General features: G+C 40.6%; 1 protein-coding gene across 1 annotated transcript in view; it reads right to left on the bottom strand.

Annotated features, from left to right (window-relative positions):
- Window positions 1-12,338, bottom strand: part of RAB21 (RAB21, member RAS oncogene family) — a 34,609-nt gene extending 22,271 nt beyond the window's left edge. Inside the window, exon 1 of the mRNA XM_003832907.5 lies at window positions 11,910-12,338. Within this exon, the coding sequence (XP_003832955.1) occupies window positions 11,910-12,065 (156 nt within the window). The 5' untranslated portion in view covers window positions 12,066-12,338. The remainder of the gene's footprint in view (window positions 1-11,909) is intronic.
- Between the last annotated feature and the right edge of the window lie 8,763 nt (window positions 12,339-21,101).

The following is a 21,101-nucleotide window of genomic DNA, read 5'->3' as shown; positions in this document are numbered from 1 at the left end:
TTCCCTAACAGGTTATCATTTTTAATAAGTATGCTTGAACATCACTGCTGACAGCTAATATCATAACCTTTTGGTCATGAGTGTTGTGGAGATTTCTCAGAAGAAGGGAGTGCATCAGAGTTGGTAAAGCTGCCTCATTTCTTTTCTACCATCCCCTCTGAAATTTCCCACCACTCTCCCACGGCAAATTTAAAGGACGGTATTAAGTCTCCATTAAGGAACTATGGATACACAAAAACACTTGTACGGAAAGGGTACACATGACAACACTGATTATATAGAAAAACAAAAACAATGAAATTATCTGTGTTCATTAATAGGTAAGTAGTTAAAAAATCACAAAAATAGCCATCCATGCAGTAAAAACACTACACAGTCATTTCTACTACTGCTGCTAATACTAGCTAACATTTATTAAATGTTTATTTTGTGCCAAGTACTGTGCTATGCACTTTTCACAAAATCATTCATAAGCTGCTTCTTTATAAAAGTTGGGGAGCCCACATTTACAATTAAAAGTCTCAAAGCCTTATCTTTATATCCAAAGACTTCCACAACGTGTCCACATCTATCTTCTTAGGATAGCTTCCAACATTTCTTTACTTATTCTCCAACTTATATGGCTTTTTTGCATCCTCTTCAATTCTTCTGTCCATAAAATTCCCCTCTAATTTGAGCCTATTCTCTGTTCTCTATCTGAATTCCACCTATCCAAATATGGCTCTTTTTCCTTGAAATTTCATGTTCTCTTATACTCATGCACGCAATGCACACAAATTTTTCTAGCCTGAAGAATTTTAGGGAATCAACTCTGCATTTACTGCAGCTTATACTGTCTTATACTATAAATTATCTTTTCATGGGTATAAGTATTCTGTTAACTAGACTACATATTTTTATTTAACGTTTCTACAGCACTTACAATGAAATGGGCAGTGTTCTAAGAGCTTCTCAAATATTAATTCACTTAATTCTCAGGTGCCAATAACACCCTGTGAGTCAGAGATAATTGTTATCCATGTATTACAGATGTGGAAAATGAGGCATAAGGAGGGTAAATATCTTGCCCAAGGTCACACAGTAAGTGACACAGTGCCACTTGAAATCCCAGGCAGTTTGGCTCCAGATATTAATTATAACTACTATGCTACGATACTTCTCAGACTGAGATCTGAGCTCTCTAACACTTCCTCTCTTGTGGAAGAAGTGGGGGGAAGTCATAGTACCCTGCCCATAATTGACAATCAAATACTGTTATTATAGATAAGCACATCTACAATATGCCCAGGTAAATCAATGCAGGTATAACTCAATTTAGTAGGAGATATGCTCCTAAGTTTCCTTATCAAATTATTTTAACTCATATATATGATGCACTAGTAAAGCATATTATCAAAGCATCCCTAGTAAATATTTTTTTCCTTCATAATGAAAAACTTAAGCCCTGCTCTATGGAAAGATTCTGTTTCGTAAATCATCTCATTTGATATAAATCCTAAGTTTTTAATATTTTTTATAGACATTTTCTTCAAGGGAGAACTCTTTTTAAAAAACTTTAGAAAACTGTTTTTTAAAAAATAAAATTATGAATATATTTAAGAAGAAAGCTGAAACATCAAGATAGCAACAAACAGGTATAAAAATAGGCACGTAGACCAATGGAACAATAGAGAACGCAGAAATAAAGCCAAATACTTACACTTACCTGATCTTCGACAAAGCATATAAAAACAGAAATTTGGGAAAAGATAGCCTATTTAACAAAAGGTGCTGGGAAAACTGGCAAGCCACATGTAGAAGAATGAAATTGGATCCTCATCTCTCACCTTATACAAAAATCAACTCAAGATGGATCAAAGACTTAAATCTAAGAACTGAAACCATAAAAATTCTAGAGGATAACATTGGAAAAACTCTTCTAGACATTGGCTTAGAGAAAGAATTCATGGCTAACACCCCAAAAGCAAATGCAACAAAAACAAAAATGAATAAATGGTACCTAATTAAACTGAAACGCTTCTGCACAGCAAAATAAATACTCAGCAGAGTAAAAAGACAACCCAGAGTGGAAGAAAATGTTCATAAACTAAGCATCCAACAAAAGACTAATATCCAGAATCTACAAGGAACTCAAACATATCAGCAAGAAAAAAACAACCCCATCAAAAAGTGGGCAAAGGACATGAAAAGACAATTCTCAAAAGAAGATATACAAACAGCCAACAAACGTATGAAGAAATGCTCAACATGACTAATTATCAGGGAAATGCAAATTAAAATCACAATGACATACCCCTTACTCCTGAGAATGACCATAATTAGTCAAAATAACAATAGATGTTGGTGTGGATGTGATGAAACGGGAACACTTTTACACTGCTGGTGGGAACGTAAACTAGAACAACCACTAAAGAAAACAGTATGGAGATTACTTAAAGAACTAAAAGCATCATAGAACTATCATTTGATCCAGCAATCCCACTACTGAGTATCTACCCAAAGGAAAAGAAGTTGTCATATGAAAAAGACACATGCACACACGTTTACTGCAGCACAATTCACAACTGCAAAGATATGGAGCCAACCTGAGTGTCCATCAACCAACAAGTGAATAAAGAATATGCGGTATATATACGTCATAGAATACTACTCAGCCATAAAAAGGAACAAAATAATGTCTTTTACAGCAACTTGGATGGAGCTGGAGGCCATTATTCTAAGTGAAGTAGCTCAAGAATGGAAAACCAAATATTGTACGTTCTCACTTATAAGTGAGAGCTAAGCTATGAGGATGCAAAGGTGTAAGAAATGATATAATGGAATTTGGGTACTCAAGGAGGAAGGTTTGGAGGAGGGTATGGGATAAAAGACTACATATTGAATATGGTGTACACTGCTCAGCTGCACCAAAATCTCAGAAATCACCACTAAAGAACTTATCCATGTAACAAAAAAACACCTATACCCCAAAAACTATTGAAATAAAAATAAAAATTTATAAAAAAGGATAGCAGCAAACAATCAAAAGGCTGAAATTTGTCTTTTCTTTTTTAACCACCACTACTAGGCACATTTAATTTGGCCAGACTACTGAGATACCACTGTAGTTATAATAATTACTCTGGAGCAGTGGTTCTTAATTCTTACATGGTAGTGACGGGGGAGAAGTAATTATAAACTTCTTTAAGAATATGAAGAAATCCATGAACCTACTCACTCCCCAAAACACCACTGATACGCACATACTAAAAACAATTCCCACGTACTTCCAAGAGATTTATAAATGCCTGGCAACATCTCAGTAAAGAACTCCCAGTCCACAAACGGAAGGAGGGAGAGTGACATTAAACAATAGCCAATTCAAAAGGTTCTAGGACTATAGGAAGGGGAGAAAAATCATACTATGTGCCAAGCACTGTGCTTGGGCTTTTTCATTTAATTTTCAACAACTCTGTGAAGTAGATATTTATCCTTACTTTACAGCTGTGAACCTGATTTTTTTTTTAAAATACAGTGATTCACGGAAGGTCAGACAGCTCAGCTGGGTGCTGCAGTGGGTGGAAGCCTGTCTGACTCCACAATGGTTTTTCCATTGCACAAAGCTAACTGTTCTAGGACATACACACATTTCTTAATCTGGCACTCCTCCACTTGGACAGTAAGTGTTCTTGGACCCTAACCTCCCCAAATATTCTCAGGGTAGGCACAAAGTATTACTAGCAAGGATCCATGTAAGTTATGGCACATTCTCCACCCTACCTCCTTCAAATCCTGAGTTATTTCACCAGTACATCTTCTAATCTCAATTATTTCATCTTCTATGCTTTAGTGATATTACAAAATTAACAATCTTATTAGCTCATGTTGTCATCTGTAACTTGTATTAATACCTGATTCTTGTTTATCCAACAGCTCAGTGGCTATCATAGTGGAAGACAAAAAAAGAAAATGCTATTTTAAAAAAAATAAATCACAGGGAGGAGGAAAAAAATTAAAAATTTAAAAACTTAAAAAAAAAGGATTATAAGAGAGAAATAACAGGGAAAAAATATATCTGCCAAATTAAAGTCTTTTCATAACTTGTTTAATCAATTTTTTGGTTCTCTGTTAGCGGGATCATTTGCTGTGCTTGCTAACTACCGTTCTGTCAAAGCAAACCACCTAAAGTAGTATTTGATAATTATAAGGTATCTGTTGAAAGCAACATAGTAACTACATTGTGAACAAATACTTTCCTGGCTTTATCTAGTATCAACTAAATTCAACAGACTTCATTAATTGGGGGCCTGCCGTTGGGGAGTGTATGAGTAAGATAGTAAGATTGTGTGTGTGTGTGTGTGTGTGTGTGTGTGCAAAATAAATATTCTTGCTAGTTGCTAACACTGGTGCAGACTTAAGTATTTAAATAATGTACAACTATTTGTTAATTTTTAAAATAAAATAAAAAAATAAATGAGTAAAGCATTACCACTTCCATACTTAAGAGATGACAGAATTAAGGCAGGTTAATTTATAAAATTAGCCCTCTCTAGCAAGGCAATAAAAATTAGCTATCAAAAAACTAAGCTAGGCCGGGCACGGTGGCTCACGCCTGTAATCCCAACACTTTGGGAGGCTGAGGTGGGTGATCACCTGAGGTCAGGAGTTCGGGACCAGCCTGACCAACAAGGTGAAACCCCATCTCTACTAAAAATATAAAATTAGCCAGGCTTGATGGTGGGCGCCTGTAATCCCAGCTACTCAGGAGGCTGAGGCAGGAGACTTGCTTGAATCCACGGGGCAGAGGTTGCAGTGAACTGAGATCATGCCATTCCTCTCCAGCTTAGGCGAAAGCGCGATACACCATCTCAGGAAAAAAACAAAACAAAACCTAAGCTAGGTGCTTGAATATTTTCACATTTCTTCTTAGTTTCTAAAAACAAGGATTATAATTAGTTTAGGAGTCCAAATAAAGACTTTCAAAAGGAAAGTCAAAGAATCATGTTTAAAGAGTAACTCAAAGCACAAAGCAGAAAATGGCAGTCAGATATAGAAATTTGTGGCCACATTCACAAAAACTCATTTCTTAAGTAAAATCACCCAAACTTCTATAAAATACTAATAAAATACTAAGCAGAAAAAGATTTTAAAAGAACTTCAATTATTATACTGTATGAAGATATTATAATAAATCACTTAAATTAACAGTAATATGGCTTTCAAGGATACTTACAAGATACTTTGAACACTCAAAATATTCTTTATGCAAACAAAGAAACCAAGATTCCTAGACCAAGACTATGATGCAAAATGTAAAACCACTGCTACAACCTGAATGCCAAGTGTTGCTCAGGTTAAGGTGTGTTTAAAAAATAAATAAAAGCCAAGTGTCTCAAAAATAAAATAAAATAAATTTTCTTTTAAGAAGTAGTCGACTAGGCCAAAAAAGGCATACCATTTCTATTTTTTAAATTTATTTATTTTTTATTTTTATTTTTATTTTTTTGAGATGGAGTCTTGCTCTGTTGCCCAGGCTGGAGCACAATGGTGCAATCTTGGCTCACTGCAACCTCTGCCTCCCAGGTTCAAGTAATTCTCCTCCCTTAGCCTCCTGAGTAGCTGGGATTACAGGTACCCACCATCATGCCTGGCTCATTTTTTGTATTTTTGTAGAGATGAGGTTTCACCATGTTAGCCAGGCTGGTCTTGAACTCCTGACCTCAGGTGATCCACCCACCTCAGCCTCCCAAAGTGCTGGGCTTACAGGTGTGAGCCACCATGCCCGGCCCTTTTATTTTTAGTTTTTAAAAACAGGGTCTTACTATGTTGCCCAGGTTGGTCTTAAACTCCTGGGCTCAAGCTATCCTCCTGCCTGCACTTCTCAAAGTGCTGGGATTACTGAGCCACTATGCCCAGCTGGCACACCATTTCTATTTGTGGGACCTTGGAAATTTAATTCAAGTCTTTTTCATTTTTTAAGAGACAGGGTCTCACTCTGTCACCCAGCTGGAGTGCAGTGGCACAATCATAGCTCACTGCAGCCTCAATCTCTTAGGCTCAAGTGATCCACCAGCCTGAGCCTCCTGAGTACCCAGGAATATAAGTGTGCATCACCATGCCCAGCTATTTTTTTTTTTTTTTTAACTAGAGATGGACTCTTGCTACATTACCCATGCTGGTCTTGAACTTGTGTCCTCAAGCAATCCTCCCACCTCATCCTCCCAAAGCATGGGATTATAGGTGCGAGCCACTGCACCCAGCCAAATCCAAGTCTTAGTTTCCTCATTTGCCAAACTGTTAGGATACTACCTGCCTAGCCAACCTTACAGCACTACTTTGTTATTCACCCAGGCACCTATCCTAGACTTCAGGAGGCAGGCAGAATTCTATAGTTGGGACTCTAAAAAGAAAGGGGACTGTTGATCTTGATTAATCTTCAATAAGCACCTTCAATAAGGGAAAAAAAAAGGGGTACATAACCCAGGCGCACAGATATAAAGAAGGCACACCAAATTGAGGAAGTGGTTAAAACCAAAATGGCACAATCCTTTAAGAATAAAGTCAAGAAAAGTAACTGATAGTTAAAGTACCTTGCTCATCTTTATATTCCCCAGCTAATACAATGTTTGACATATACCAAGTATAAAATAAATGTTTCTTGAATTTAACTGCATAGATTCAACAGTATTGCCTTCGTAAATTCCAGAGAAACAGTAGTAACTCCCTCACTCCAATTGTCTTTCTTATTTTTCCCAAGTTTATCAAAGCCTCAAATCAGCGAGGAAATCACACGAGAGCTTGGGGACTCTATATAAGTTAAGAGAGCTTACGTACAGGATTACTCCGTAACTATCAGTAACCTTGGAGCAGCTCTGGAAAAAGAGAGCCACACTAAAACACCAAAGTATGGCAAATGTCACAATTAAAAAACAAAAAAAAGAAAGTGAATTCCGGAAATGTAGATCTCAGTGAAAACACTAGAATGGATTTGCTTTGTTTTAAAAATATTTAACCTATAAGCAATTTTAAATATAATGACCCCTCAGAGACAGCATGAGTTCTCAAAATAATTCATGTGAAAATAATCCCATTACCCTTTTTAACTGAATTGCCATGAAAGAAAAACATAAATCCAGCATCATTTATTCATTTAACATCAAACAGCAAACATTTATTAAACAAACATGTGCCAGGCTCTGTGCTAGTAGCTTTACATATGATGGCTGTCTTATGTAATAATCCACATAAAGTCCTATGAGTAAGGTACTCCCATTTTAAAGAAAAGGAGCTTGCTTACAGGCATTAGAATATCCTGTCAGGATCACGATGGCTATGAAGTGGGAGTAAGAATTCAAACCCCAGTGTAACTTCAAAGTCCTTTCTCTTTTCACCACATTATATGGCCTCCTAATAGATCTGAGTACTGCAGAAACACAGCCTATCTTGTCTTCTGCAAGAATTTGACAAAGCGTCTCATGATAACCTTGTGGGCAAGACAGATGTAGCTTGGGCAAAAAGGAGAACTGTAATGCTGGAGTAAATGTTTACATTTTATTAAGGGATTTGTGTCCACTAGGTAGTAGCCCATAGCAGTCATTAATATGTATAGCACTCCATTAACAACTGTTTCTTACTCAAGGGAAGGAGGAGGGGATGGCCTGTGGCCCATTAAGATTCTATATGTCTACAGAAAATTGCACTTCTGGTCATGTATCACTGGACTACAGTAAAACTTGCTGCAGAGCTTTGTACTTGGCCCTCTCTCTCTGCTTTCTTTCAAAGTCTTTAATAATGACCTGTTGAGAACATTAAGGGCATTCTTACCTAACTTTCAGATGACAAAGTTAAAAAGTAGCTAATCCAGACAGTAGATTCCACACCTTATTCTTTGCCATGTCCAGGACCCAACCCAGTACCTGGCCCAAAGGAGCCCAGTCAGTGTTTTGTGAATTACAGAATCCAAATTAAAAAGGACATTAACAGGCTTAACTACTGGAGCAAATCTACCAAAGCCAACCTTAATGGGTCAAGTATATTAGAAACAAAAGAAAAAGCTTAACTACAATACCAAAGAAAAGAGAATCTGAGAGATACAAATAATACCCTTTTTTTTGAAGCAATTAAGACTAAGATGTTTCAGTTGACAGCAAATTCATATTTATCAAAGAGAAATTCTGAGAGCTTCCCTAAAAGCTCAGAGAATCTTTTCTACTTCAGTGTTGGAAAAGGATTCTCAACAGGAGAGGTGACAGCCTGCACTTCTCTGTTCAGTTCAAACCACCACACCTGGAATTATTTCTACAGCTCAAGGAATCACACTTTAAGGAAAGGACAATGATTACATACTGCCTAGAAGAGATTCAAAATAGTGAAAGGGCCAGGCACAGTGGCTCATACCTGTAATTTCAGCATTTCAAGAGGCCAAAGCAGAAGGATTGCTTGAGCTCAGAGTTCTACAACAGCCTGGGCAACATAGCAAAACCTCAACTCTACCAAAAAAAAAAAAAAAACATTAGCCGAGCATGGTGGCACACGCCTGTGGTCCCAGCTACTTGGAGGCTGAGGTGGAAGGATTACTTGAACCCAGGAGTTGGAGGCTGCAGGCAGCTATGATATCACCACTAGAGCAAGACTCTGCCTCCAAAAAAAAAAAAAGTGAAAGGATTTAAAACGATGTCACTGTCACTGGAGATCCAGTTAAGGGAGCCAGAGTTGTTTACCCAAGAGAAGACAAGATAGCTATCTTCAACTATCAGAAGGAATGTCATATGAGACACCAAGACTCAGTGGGGAGAATTAGGACTGAAAACTACAGGGAAACAGATTTTGGCTTTCTATACAGAAAAACTTATTAGAAATTAGACCTGTCTAAAAATAAAATAGGACCGGAAGTGGTGGCTCACACCTGTAATCCCAGCACTTTGGGAGGCCGAGGCAGGTGGATCACCTGAGGTCAGGAGTTCGAGACCAGCCTGGCCAACATGGCAAAACCCCATCGCTACCAAACATACAAAAATTAGCCAGGCATGGTGGCACATGCCTGTAGTCCCAGCTACTCGGGAGGCTGAGGCAGGAGAACCACTTGAATCCAGGAGGCAGAGGTTGCAATGAGCCGAGATCGCACCCTTCCACTCCAGCCTGGGTGATAGAGTGAGATTCCATCTCAAAAAGAAATAAAAAAAAAATTTAAAAATGAAATGGGACACCTTAGGACAAAGTGAGCTTTCCACTTTCCATAATACCAGTTCATTTCACCTCCAAGATGTTAAAAAAAAAAAGGGGGACAATCACTTGACTAAACATTAGAAGACCAAAATAGTGATCCATACATAAACTGTCTTAAATTCCTGTCAATCCTGCAATTCTTTGAAATGTATGAGAATGTACTTTATAAAATACAAAGTAGTTTACAGAGATAGGTACTCTGTTGACGAGAAAAAAGGTGAACTCTTCCTCTCATATCTTCTGACATGATTTCCTCTCCATTTGGAAATTAAAAGAATACAAAGTTGTGTCTTACAAGTCACATAAATCAAATTCCTCTGAAAAACTGTTAAGAAAGATGAGGTGAACTGATATCTCTGAAAGAGATTAGACACATTGCTGTTTACATACATTGGTGAACAACAAAATCCTAAATTCTATAATATAATTCAGATATTAATACTGGATATCTACTATAACTTCATCCTCCCCTCTGCAGGAGTACAGTGGCTTTTCATATATTTAAAAACCTTTACTCTGCTTTTAGTTTCAAGAATGTTTTAGAAATTTAAAATGGAAGTGTAATTTTTAAGTTGAAAGGGTATGGCCAGGTGCAGTGGCTCACCCCTGTAATCCCAGCACTTTGGGAGGCCAAGGCGGGCAAATCACCTGAGGTCAGGAGTTCGAGACCTGCCTGGGCAACATGGTGAAACCCCGTTTCTACTAAAAATACAAAAAAATTAGCCAGATGTGGTGGCGTGTGCCTGTAATCCCAGCTACTTGAGAGGTTGACGCAGGAGAATCACTTGACCCAGGAGGTGGAGGTTGCAGTGAGTGGAAATTGCTGCACTTCAGCCTGGGCGACAGGGCAAGACTCAAGTTATCTTTTGAAAAAAAACGTGGAGACCTCAATTACAATAGTTTTCTTTTATCTTAGATCTTTGCATAAAGGAAAACACTAGATGGGTTATTTATCAATATACCGAGGTAATGTGATTTAATTGCTCAAAATCTGAAGTCAGACAGGGGTTCAAATTTGAGCTTGGACACTCCTGCACCATTGACTTGTGGTAATATTACTGCCAGCAAAATTACTCAACTAAACGTTTTTCCTCAGCTGTAGGGCTATCCACTAAACTATCCACTTCATAGGGTGTTATAAGAATTAAAGCAAGCAGACAGAAAGCAAGCAAAATAATCAGCACAGTAAGAACTCACTAAATGTTAGCTATTGTTACTACTTTACCTAAGTAAATCTCTAAACTTCCAAACGATCCTAGGTATTTGTCCAGTGAATTTTCTTGATCTAAAACACCAGGCTCTCACTAATGACACTGAACAATAACAACTCATTATTAAAATTTTGTCAGTGTTCTGGTACAAGGATTTTTTAAAAATGCAGTTTCCTGGCACTCACTTTTTCAGATATGCTTTACATACGAGTAAAATCAGAGGAGTAAAAATAGAACATGGAATCAGAGCCAGAGCGTCTTGTAAATTCTAGACTCAGTAGTTTAATAATAGCATCAAACATCCAATGTCACAACAATTAGGAGATTACGCATTCTATTAAGTAGTGTCGATGTTCTCACATACTACACATTTACTAATTAAGACCTATTGTGCAAGTTGGGGCGGTTAATTAAAGACAGACAACTTACACTGGACCAGGTCATCAGTGCTTTTTCTGTATATTTATCCTGACAACCCTATGAGCTAGATACTACTATTATGGCCATTTTAACAGAAGAAACAGGCACAGACAGGTTAAGTAACTTACCCAGTATGACACAGCTAGTTAAATGGATGGAGGTGAGACATGAACCTGGACAATCAGGCTCAAAAGTCCACTAGACTTTACTGCCTTTGACCAAATTGGTAAGTCAAATTAGTAGGATAAATTTCTCCTAATAACATCAAAACTGATTTCTCTGGGAGAGGTGGGGTGAGTACAACTCCCTCAAAGGCCTGGCTTCACTCTCAATCAATGATAACATTTTAACACCTTTCCAATGTACCTGTGGAAGAAAGCCGACCTTTTATTTTACAGGTAAAGAAACTGAGTAACAGCAGCGGCTTTTAGTCTGGGGACCAATTGTTGGCCAGTATTCACTTGATGTTTCAGCGTGTGTCAATCGACCTCGCAGAATATGAGTGACCCGCAAGTCAGACCCACGCAGGCTGCAGTGAAACTGCGTAACACGCCTGGGCAAGCGGTCATTTCAAAAAACCTCCAGAGATGGCTCTTTTGCCATTCCTGTTACTCAGGACAAAATGGAACTTGCATAAACACTTAGTCATCAGTAAGCGCTGAAGTTACAAATCACCTAATTCGCAAAATCAAATGCGCAGCTAAGTTCCTAATTCTGAAAGAAAGAAAAGGAGCTAACATTTGGAGACTGCAACACTGACACCTGGGACCCAGGAAGTGCAGTAAATGGGAAAAAACAGCCCACGGACGGAGACCACAACGTGCGCAGCCACCAGGGGGACACTGGGGACTTTTCAGGGCCCTTCCACTTCCCTCCCAACAGCCTGTCCTCGCGTCTACAGGCTGCCCCGACCTGGTGATTCCCCAGGGCGAATTCGGAAAGGTAAACCGAAGGCGGAGATGACAGGCCTGAGATTTGCCAGCCTACATCCAGGGGACCAGGGCGGCAAAGTTTCCCCAGCCCCGGAGGGGTAGGGGCCCTGAGGCGCCCCCTCCCGCTCCCCGAGGTCCGCACCTGCAGAGTGGTGATGTGCTTGTCGTTAAACTTGTTCTCGCAGTAGCGCAGCACCAGCGACGTCTTCCCCACGCAGCCTTCCCCCAGCAGCACCACCTTGAACGAGTAGGCTCGGCCCGCCGCCGCCGCCCCGCCGCCGCCGCCGGCCGCAGCCATCCCGTCGCTTCCCGGCCGCCCGAGCCCGAGTGTCGCGCCGCCCTCCCGACAGCCGCGGCAGCGCCTTCACAGCCACGGCCGGCTCAGCCCCCACCGCCCCGGCCCCGCCGACCCGGGCGCTGTCCCCACGCCCTCCTCGGGCGAGGCCTGGAAGGGCTGAGGGAAAGTCCGAGAATGAAGGGCCCCAGCCCACCACGTCAGGCACCGGAGGAAAAGCGAAGAACGATCCCTCTCTGCCTCCCTCTAATGGCGTCTCCTTCCTCCTACGTCACACCTCGGGTCACGTGAGCGCCGGTGCCGGGGCGGCCCCTGCGACTAGCCCCAGAAGAACGTGCCTGGACGTGGGCGGGGCTTCTGGGGCATCTCCCGGGGTGGAGCTGGATGTGAGTCGAGCGCCTACTGGCAATCTAGGGCAGAGCCCCGCCGCTTGCGAGCCACCTCTGCTTTTCAGTTGGTGGGAGCCAGCGGGAATAAGGAACCAGGAATTTGAGGCGAGCCCAGCTCTGGTGAAATGAAGGGCAGAACTTCATCGTTTTTGCATGTTCACAATGCTAATGATCTCTCACACCAGAGGTCACTGTAAACCATATCTGCCAAGGTGCCCTTGAATCTCTCTCTGTGGGATCCCGAATCATAGCGCTTCCAAGTTCCTCTGACCGCCTGGTCAACTACTCCATCATCTTTCAAGTCTCAGCTTAAACCGCGTCCCTGACCACCCAATCCTTCCCCCATCCTTCCATTCCCCCACCCCACAAAATTAGGTATTTCTTACCACCAGTATACCTCCTTTACTAGGGCTTTACACACTCCATGGATATTATTAATACTTTGCTAAGTGTTTATCGACTCTCATTAGACTATAGGTTTGTTGAGGGCAAGGTCTGTATAAGACCTGCCCACCTTTGAATTCCTAACCCCAAGTGCTCTTCAGTTTTTCTGTCTTTCATGAAGCCTCTGACATTCCATGGTACTCCACCTTGAGGTGGCTTGTTCGATGATTGCTTGTTTTTTCTCATCTGCATCCCCATTCTTTTTTGTTTGTTTGTATTGTTAGTTTTGAGATGGAGTATCGCTCTGTCGCCCAGACTGGAGTGCAGTGGCGTGATCTCAGCTCACTGCAGTCTCTGCCTCCTGGTTCAAGTCATTCTCCTGCCTCAGCCTCCCGAGAAGCTGGGACCATAGGCGCCCACCACCGCGCCCCGCTACTTTTTGTATTTTTAGTGGAGACGGGGTTTCACCATGTTGGCCAGGCTGGTCTTGAACTCTGACCTCAAGTGATCCACCTGCCTCGGCCTCCCAAAGTGCTGGGATTACAGGTGTGAGCCACCACGCCCGGCCTGCCTCCAAGAAATCATACTCCTCCAAGAAATCATACTAATATTTCTGAAAATTTGCTGGAAACCTGGTGTCAGGTAAACATTTTTTTAAAAATCAAACTTCTTTCACACTTCAAACCAGGTTTAAAAAAAAAGAGGCCGGGCGTGGTGGCTCATGCCTGTAATCCCAGCACTTTGGGAGGCCGAGGCGGGCGGATCACAAGGTCAGGAGATCGAGACCATCCTGGCCAATATGGTGAAACCCCATCTCTACTAAAATACAAAAAATTAGCTGGGCATGGTGGCGCAAGCCTGTAATCCCAGCTACTCGGGAGACTGAGGCAGGGGAAGCGCTTGAACCCGGGAGGCAGAGGTGGCAGTGAGCCGAGATCGCGCCACTGCACTCTAGCCTGGCGACAGAGGAAGACTCCGTCTCCAAAAAAAAAAAGAGTCGGTTAATTCATTCAACAAATATTTGCAAGTGCCCACCATATGCCAGGCACTGTGATCAACAAGATAAAATGTCTCTGTCCTCACAGAGCTTACATTTTATCAGGGAAGACAGACATAGTCAATTGTACAATAAATGCTTTCATCTTGATTAAACAGTTCAGAGTATCTTGCAAGCATATATGGGAACCCAACTGATTTAGCATGCTAGAGAAGCTTTCCCTGGAGAAAGTTATCTTTGGGTAAGAGTAACCTAGTCAGGAAGGACAGGAGAGCTCTGCAAACAGAGATAACAGCATGTTCAATGGCTTCAGATAGGAAGGAGCATCTAAAGTTGAGCAACTGTAAATGTGACTAGAATTTAGGGAGGAAAAAAAAACTCCAGAAGAGACCATGAGGAAGTTGGGGATCAATACTGAAAGGGTCTTTAAGCAAATGAAGGATTTTCGTAAGATGACTGACATAATCAGATTTGACCACTCTGGCTATCATTTGAAAAGTGAATTGGAGAAGGATAATATTTTAGATTTGTTTAGAACCAACCATTAAAGAGGCTCTATGTTTTATAAAATATCCTCATGATTGTATCTAAAGATATATTTTCTAACTCCTCCACATTCCTCCCCTTAGGGTCTTTGCACATTTATAGACACTTCCAGAACTAGGAAAGAACTTCATTTTGAGAGAGCACCTTCCATTGTTCTTTCTGAGCACTTCCTCATATTGGATTGAAATCTGCCTCTCTTCACCTGCAATTAATTATTTCTGTTTATATTTATACATTATATATCGAATCCCTATTCCCTATAAACATATGAAGAAAGCTGTGTGTTCGTCCTTTAAGCCTTCTCCTTTCTTCTTTTCGATACAGCCAATCCTTTCAACAACTTTTCAAATTGTGTGCGTTTGATTATTTAACACCTTGGTCATCTTAGAAACTAAATGCATTACTTTGCATTTATCACTAAATCAAAGCAATTAAAAATTTTTTTATTGTAAAACAAAATAATTTTTTTGTGAGACAGGATCTCACTCTGCTGCCCAGGCTGGAGTGCAGTGCCACAATCACAGCTCACTGCAACCTCAACCTCCTGGGCTTCAGCAATCCTCCCACCTCAGCCTCCCGAGTAGCTGGGACTGCAGGTGTGTGCCACCACACCTGGTTAATTTTTTAATTTTTTTTGTAGAGACGATATCTTGCGTGTCTTGCTGTGTTGCCCAGGCTGGTCTTGAACTCCTGGGCTCAAGCAATCCTCCAGCCTCAGCTTCCCAAAGTGCTGGGATTACAGGTCTAAGCCACCACACTCAGCCAAAATAATTTTCGAAGTTAAAATAAGTTTTTACATTTAGCTTACGTTGACATTTAAGAAGGTAGTGCAAGTTTTCATGGGTTACAATAAGTAGGTTGGCATACTTTTGAGCACAGAGTGGGTAAATATAGATGTAAATTGTGATAGGCTGATAACGGCCCCTAAAGATATCAGCTCCTAGATTCCGGAGCCTGTAGATGTTACCTTATTTGGGAAACAGGTCTTTTTGATTTAAGTTAAGGATCTTGAGATGGGTAGATTATCTGGGTGGGCCCTAACTGCAATCACAAGTATCCTTATAAAGGAGAGGCAGAAAGAGATGCTTCACACCCAGAAGAGGAGAAGGCAGTGTGACCATAGAGGCAGATTATGGAGCAATGTAGCCATAAGCCAAGGAATGCTTACAGCCACCAGAGCTGGAAAAGACAAGAAGCCCCTAGAGCCTCTGGAGGGGGTTCAGCCCTGCAGACATGCTGATTTTAGCCTAGTGAAACTAATTTTGATACCTGACCTCCAGAACTAAAAGAGAATAAATGTGTGTTGTATTAAGCTACCAAGTTTGTGATCATTTGTTACAGCAGCCATAAGAAACGTACTTAAGTATGTTGTGAGAAAACAAGTAGCCCATAACAGTCAAAGCATTGAAAGAGATTCAGGCCAATTCTGGGATAGATTCTACGCCCTTAAGAATTTAGGTCAGTCTTAGAGTCAACTATGATTGGTCTGTATAAACTTAACAGGGACTGCCACAAAAAAAAAAAAAAAAAACACTAGAACTCCAGTTCCTCCGTAGAGAAGAGCTGCAAAAATATGGGGACAGTTCAGTGAGTGCATAACTCAAAACATATTCCTGAATGGTGAGGACTGAGGCATGATAGGGTGCAAATTCATGTAGCTCCTCTTCCCCCAGTAAAAATCAGGAATAATTATACAGGTGAAATCAAGTTAACAATTAACATGTAGCACAATATCAAATGGGGAAAAATTGTTGCACAGAGGTAAAATGCAGCTTTAATTCTGTAGGAGGGAAAGAACAACCTCACCCATTTTGTGGTGGTTATAAAGTTGAGTTTATGGACTACTTATAATGTATATGAGACCTAGTTTTTGGAATGACTCTTCCTTTCTCCCCCTGTTCTTGCACTACGTTTGTGAATTAAGACCAATGTCCTGGGCTGGGCATGGTGGCTCATACTTGTAATCTCAGCACTTTGGGAGGCTGAGGCAGGAGGATCGCTTGAAGCCAGGAGTTCAAGACCATCCTGGGCAACATAGCAAGATCCTGTCTCTACAGTATTTTTTGTTTTGAGACAGAGTCTCACTCTGTTGCCCAGGCTGGAATGCAGTGGCACAATCTTGGCTCACTGCAGCCTCGACCTCCTGTGCTCAAGTGATCCTCCCCCCTCATCCTCCTGAGTAGCTAGTACTACAGGTACACACCAACATGCCTGGCTAATTTGTTTGTATTTGTAGAGATGGGGTTTCACTGTGTTGCCCAGACTGGTCTTGAACTCCTGGGCTCAAGTGATCCGTCTGCCTCAGCCTCCCAAAGTGCTGGAATTACAGGAGTGAGCCGCTGTGCCTGGCCCTGGAATACATTTTAGAAAATAAATTAAGTAGGCATAGTGGCATGCACCTATAGTCCCAGCTATGTGGGAGGATCACTTGAGCCTAGAAGTTCAAAACTACAGTGAGCTATGTTCATGCCACTGTACTCCAGCCTGGATGATAAAGCAAGACCCCATCTGCAAGGAAAAACAAAAAAAGACCAATATCATGAATCCCAGTATGATCATATAACCATGTAGAGACCTCAATTGTTGAATTTTGATGAAATAGCTAGAGTCAAGGAGTCAGATAATTCTTATTTTTCATTTGGAATGGAGGATTGTCAATGGCCTTTGTATATCTCTGGTTCATTCATCCTTCACTCATTCATTTACCATTGAAAAAATATATGGTGAGAGATGAATGTAAAGAGGTAAATAAGATTCTATACAACCTTGAAAGTCATGCTTGGGCTTTACTATAGGAACAATGAGAAGTCTTTTAGGACAGTGTGACATAAAATGCAGTCTTCAGGGCAACAGCAGCAGTTAGAAGCTTGTTAGAAATACAATTCTGCCATCCCCCACCCCCATTAAATCAGAATTTCTGGAACTGAATCCAAGAAGAAACTTTTCTTTCACAAGCCCTCCTTGTGATTCTTATTCATGGTAAAGTTTGTAAAGCACTGACTTGGAAGGTAGAGTTAACAAGACTTGGGGAACAATGGTTACAAAAAGTGAGAAAGTTAGAGACAGGGAGGAATAAAAAATGAATCCTGCAGTTTTGGTTTAGTCAACTGGTAAATGGTGATGACTTTCACTGGAATAAAAAACACAGGAGGAAGAAAACATTTTTTGATTGTACTTTCTTGGTTTTGTACATTTTGATTTTGAACTGCCTGAGGTATTCTCAAGTATAAATATCTAGTAGGCAATTGGTTTTATGAACCAGCAGCTTAGGAGAGAGATCTGGGCTTGAGAAAAGGACAAAGACATCATCAATGCACAGAGAGAAATAGCTTCCATAGGGGTAGAGGAGATCACCCAGGGAGAGTGTATAAAGTGAGAGGGTCAGAGGGCCTAGGACAGAGCACCTGAGAACAATGACTTTTAAGAGATGGGTAGAGGAACAGGAGCTGCAAAGAGATACACAAAGAAATTAGAGGAAAACTGGGGAAGTTAATGTCAAGGAGAGAAGAGAACATTCTAAGAAAAAGGGAATCATGAAATGTTTTGGAGAGGTGAAGTTAAGTATGGACTGGTCTTTATGTGTCTTAAGTATCTACTGGTTTAGCTACAAGAGAGCAATTGGAAATTTTGATTTGAACGGTTTCAACTGAGTGGTAGGAGTTGAAATAAACTTGCTCAGGAACTTAACTAAAGATGGTTGATTTAGTCTACTAGTTCTTAACCAGGGGTAATTATGCTCCTCAGGGAACATTTGGTAATATCTGGTGATATTTTGCCTACTGGCATTTAGTGGGAAGAGGCTAGAGATGCATTTAAACATTTGACAATGCACAAGACAGTGCCCCACAACAAGTGCCCCAGCCCAAAATGTCAATGTTGCCAAGGTCAAGAAACCCTACTTTAGCCTAATGAAGTGTGTATATTTTTACAGCCCGTCATAATTATAAATCCACTGCTATATTAAGTTATGGAGGCAAACAGAGAGTAGGGCTGAACAAGTAGTAAAAGAATAAGAAACTCAAAAGCTCGAAGAAACTATTTCCAACTTTGCCAGTATTATCTATGCATGTCTTTCACATAGTCATTTAAGTATTTTCTCAGCTTCATTTCTCCACGTAGAATTATCTTGTATCCCCAAGGCATTTTTAATCCTCCATTGAACATTGGTTCCTTTTATCAACTGTTACAGAAAATACATTCTTATTCTAATTAGATTTTTCCTCAGAGACAAAAGGAGAATTCAAAAACACTTTTATAACTACTTGGAGAAATTCTAGTACTTACAGATGCACTGTTTCTATATCACTTTTCTACAAGTACAAGAAATTTCAAGGAATTTGGGTTAATATACTATAATATGCATCCTTTCAAAAAAGAATAAGTTGAGTATTAGGAGCTAAAGTGTAGAAAAACAGGAGTACAACAGGAGAGATAAACGAACCTGAAGAAAAACAAAACAAAACACGATTCCTGCAGCTGCCACAGTGGAGGGAGCTGAAATTGGGGGTTTGCCAGCAAAGCAGGGATTTTGTCTGATATGGGCTAGAACTGTGTCTGTCACATTTTTGTATCTCCAGTTCCTGGAATGTAGTGCTCAATTAATATGTGTTAACTGAAACAAAGGAATGAATGGAGCTAAGCCTATAAAATACTGTGTATTGAAAATGAGGTTTGAGAAATACTCCTGGGCATATGGAGCATTGTTAAATAAAATTTACTCAAAGCAGCCGGGTGTGGTGGCTCATGTCTGTAATCCCAGCACTGTGGGAGGCCCAGGCAAGTGGATGACACGAGGTCAGAAGTTTGAGACCAGCCTGGCCAACATGGTGAAACCCCATCTCTACTAAAAATACAAAAAATAGCCAGGCGTGGTTGTGCGTGTCTGTAATCCCAGCTACTCGGAAGGCTGAGGCAAGAGAATCGCTTGAACCGGGAGGTAGAGTTTGCAGTGAGCCGAGGTCGCACTACTGCACTCCAGCTTGGGCAACAGAGCAAGACTCCATCTCAAAAAAAAAAAAAAAAATTTACTCAAAGCATTTTCCATCTTAAGCCTCTAATAAGGGTAATAGAATAGCAGCTATCAACTAATGTGTAATTTCTATGAATGAATCCCATTTATTCCTTTATTGCTCAATCATTCAACAACCTTTGTTGTTGAGTGCCTGGCAAGATGTCTCTGCCATCATGGAGCTCATATTCTAGTGTGGGAGGCAACACAGAAACAATTACAATATGTGTAGTGATCATGTTTGATATCTACCCAGCATGCACACCCCTTTCTCCTTTCAATCAGAATCCAGTCCCTGCTTAGCTATCTACCCTCCCTGGTGTAGCCCAGGTCCCCACAGCTTTGGGTCAGTTCTAATCTCATTCCCCTAGGTTCTTTGCAGCTTTTTTTTTTTTTTTTTCTTAATAGAGATGGAGGTCTCACTATGTTGTCCAGGCCGGTCTAGAACTCCTGGGCTCAAGTGATCCTCCTGCTTCGGCCTCCTGAGTAGCTGGGATTACAGGTGAATGCCACCATGCCTGGCCTCTGCAGCTTCCAAAGCCACTATTTGTACATCTGAAGCAATCTTTCAAATGCTTCTCACTGGCAATAAACTGAGCTGTAATTGTAGTCACTGGCCACAGAGAGGCACTAGCAGCCCAATAAAATTTACCAGGTTGGCCAGCATACATTTAAAGCTGCCAGCGTAATTCAAAATTTAGGTGTCCTTCAACATTAAAAAGAAGGAAACCATGGGGAGATTTTCTTCTGAGTTGTAGAAAACAAGAATATTCCAAAATCCTATGACTCTTGGGTGGAAAAGGGGAGAAGATACAGTTCACAAGCCATTTTTCCCTAAGTTGTTAACTAAAAGTGTCCCAAGAAACTTTACATATATTTGTCAAAGAAGGAATTTAAGTCCAATATTCAGCTTCTCAGATCTTTCTACCAGTTTCTACTAAAAATATACACTCTCAAGAGTTAAAAAGGGAAGGCAAGTAAAGAAACTGAAAATGTTGTTTAGTCATAAATATGTAAAGTCATTCCTCAGTATTCATGGGGGATTTGTTCCAGGGTTCCTTATGGATACCAAAATCCATGAATGCTCAAGTCTGTTATATAAAATGGTGTAGTATTTGCATATACCCTATGCACATCCGAGTTTCACTCTGGTTGCCCAGGCTGGAGTGCAGTGGCGTGATCTTGCCTCACTGTAACCTCCACCTCCTGGGTTCAAGTGATTCTTCTGCCTCAGCCTCCCAAGTAGCTGGGATTACAGGTGCTCACCACCACACCTGGCTAATTTTTGTGTTTTTAGTAGAGATGGGGTTTCACCACATTGGCCAGGGTGGTCTCAAACTCCTGACTTCAGGTGATCCACCCACCTCAGCCTCCCAACTTTCTGTATACTTTAAATCATCTGTAGATTACTTATAATACCTAATACATTGTAAATGCTATGTTAATAGTTGTTATACTACATCGTTTAGGGAATAATGACAAGGAAAAAAGTCTGTACATGTGGAGTACAGACATTTTCTTTCTTGAATATTTTCTATCCTCAGTTGGTTGAATCCACGGGTGCAGAACCCACAAATGGTGGGCCAATTGTATTTTATTTTGCCTTTAGAAATTGTATTTTGAAATAACCATGGCATGAAGCTTACCTAATTATATCAGATGGAAGTGTATGTTTGAGATGATTGGTAATAGGATGTATAACAGCAATTTTTTTT

This window comes from Pan paniscus, chromosome 10 (assembly GCF_029289425.2).
Source record: "Pan paniscus chromosome 10, NHGRI_mPanPan1-v2.0_pri, whole genome shotgun sequence".
Classification (NCBI taxonomy): domain Eukaryota; kingdom Metazoa; phylum Chordata; class Mammalia; order Primates; family Hominidae; genus Pan; species Pan paniscus.
Note: the sequence above shows the minus strand (reverse complement) of the source record. Positions and strands in the feature narration are given on the sequence as shown.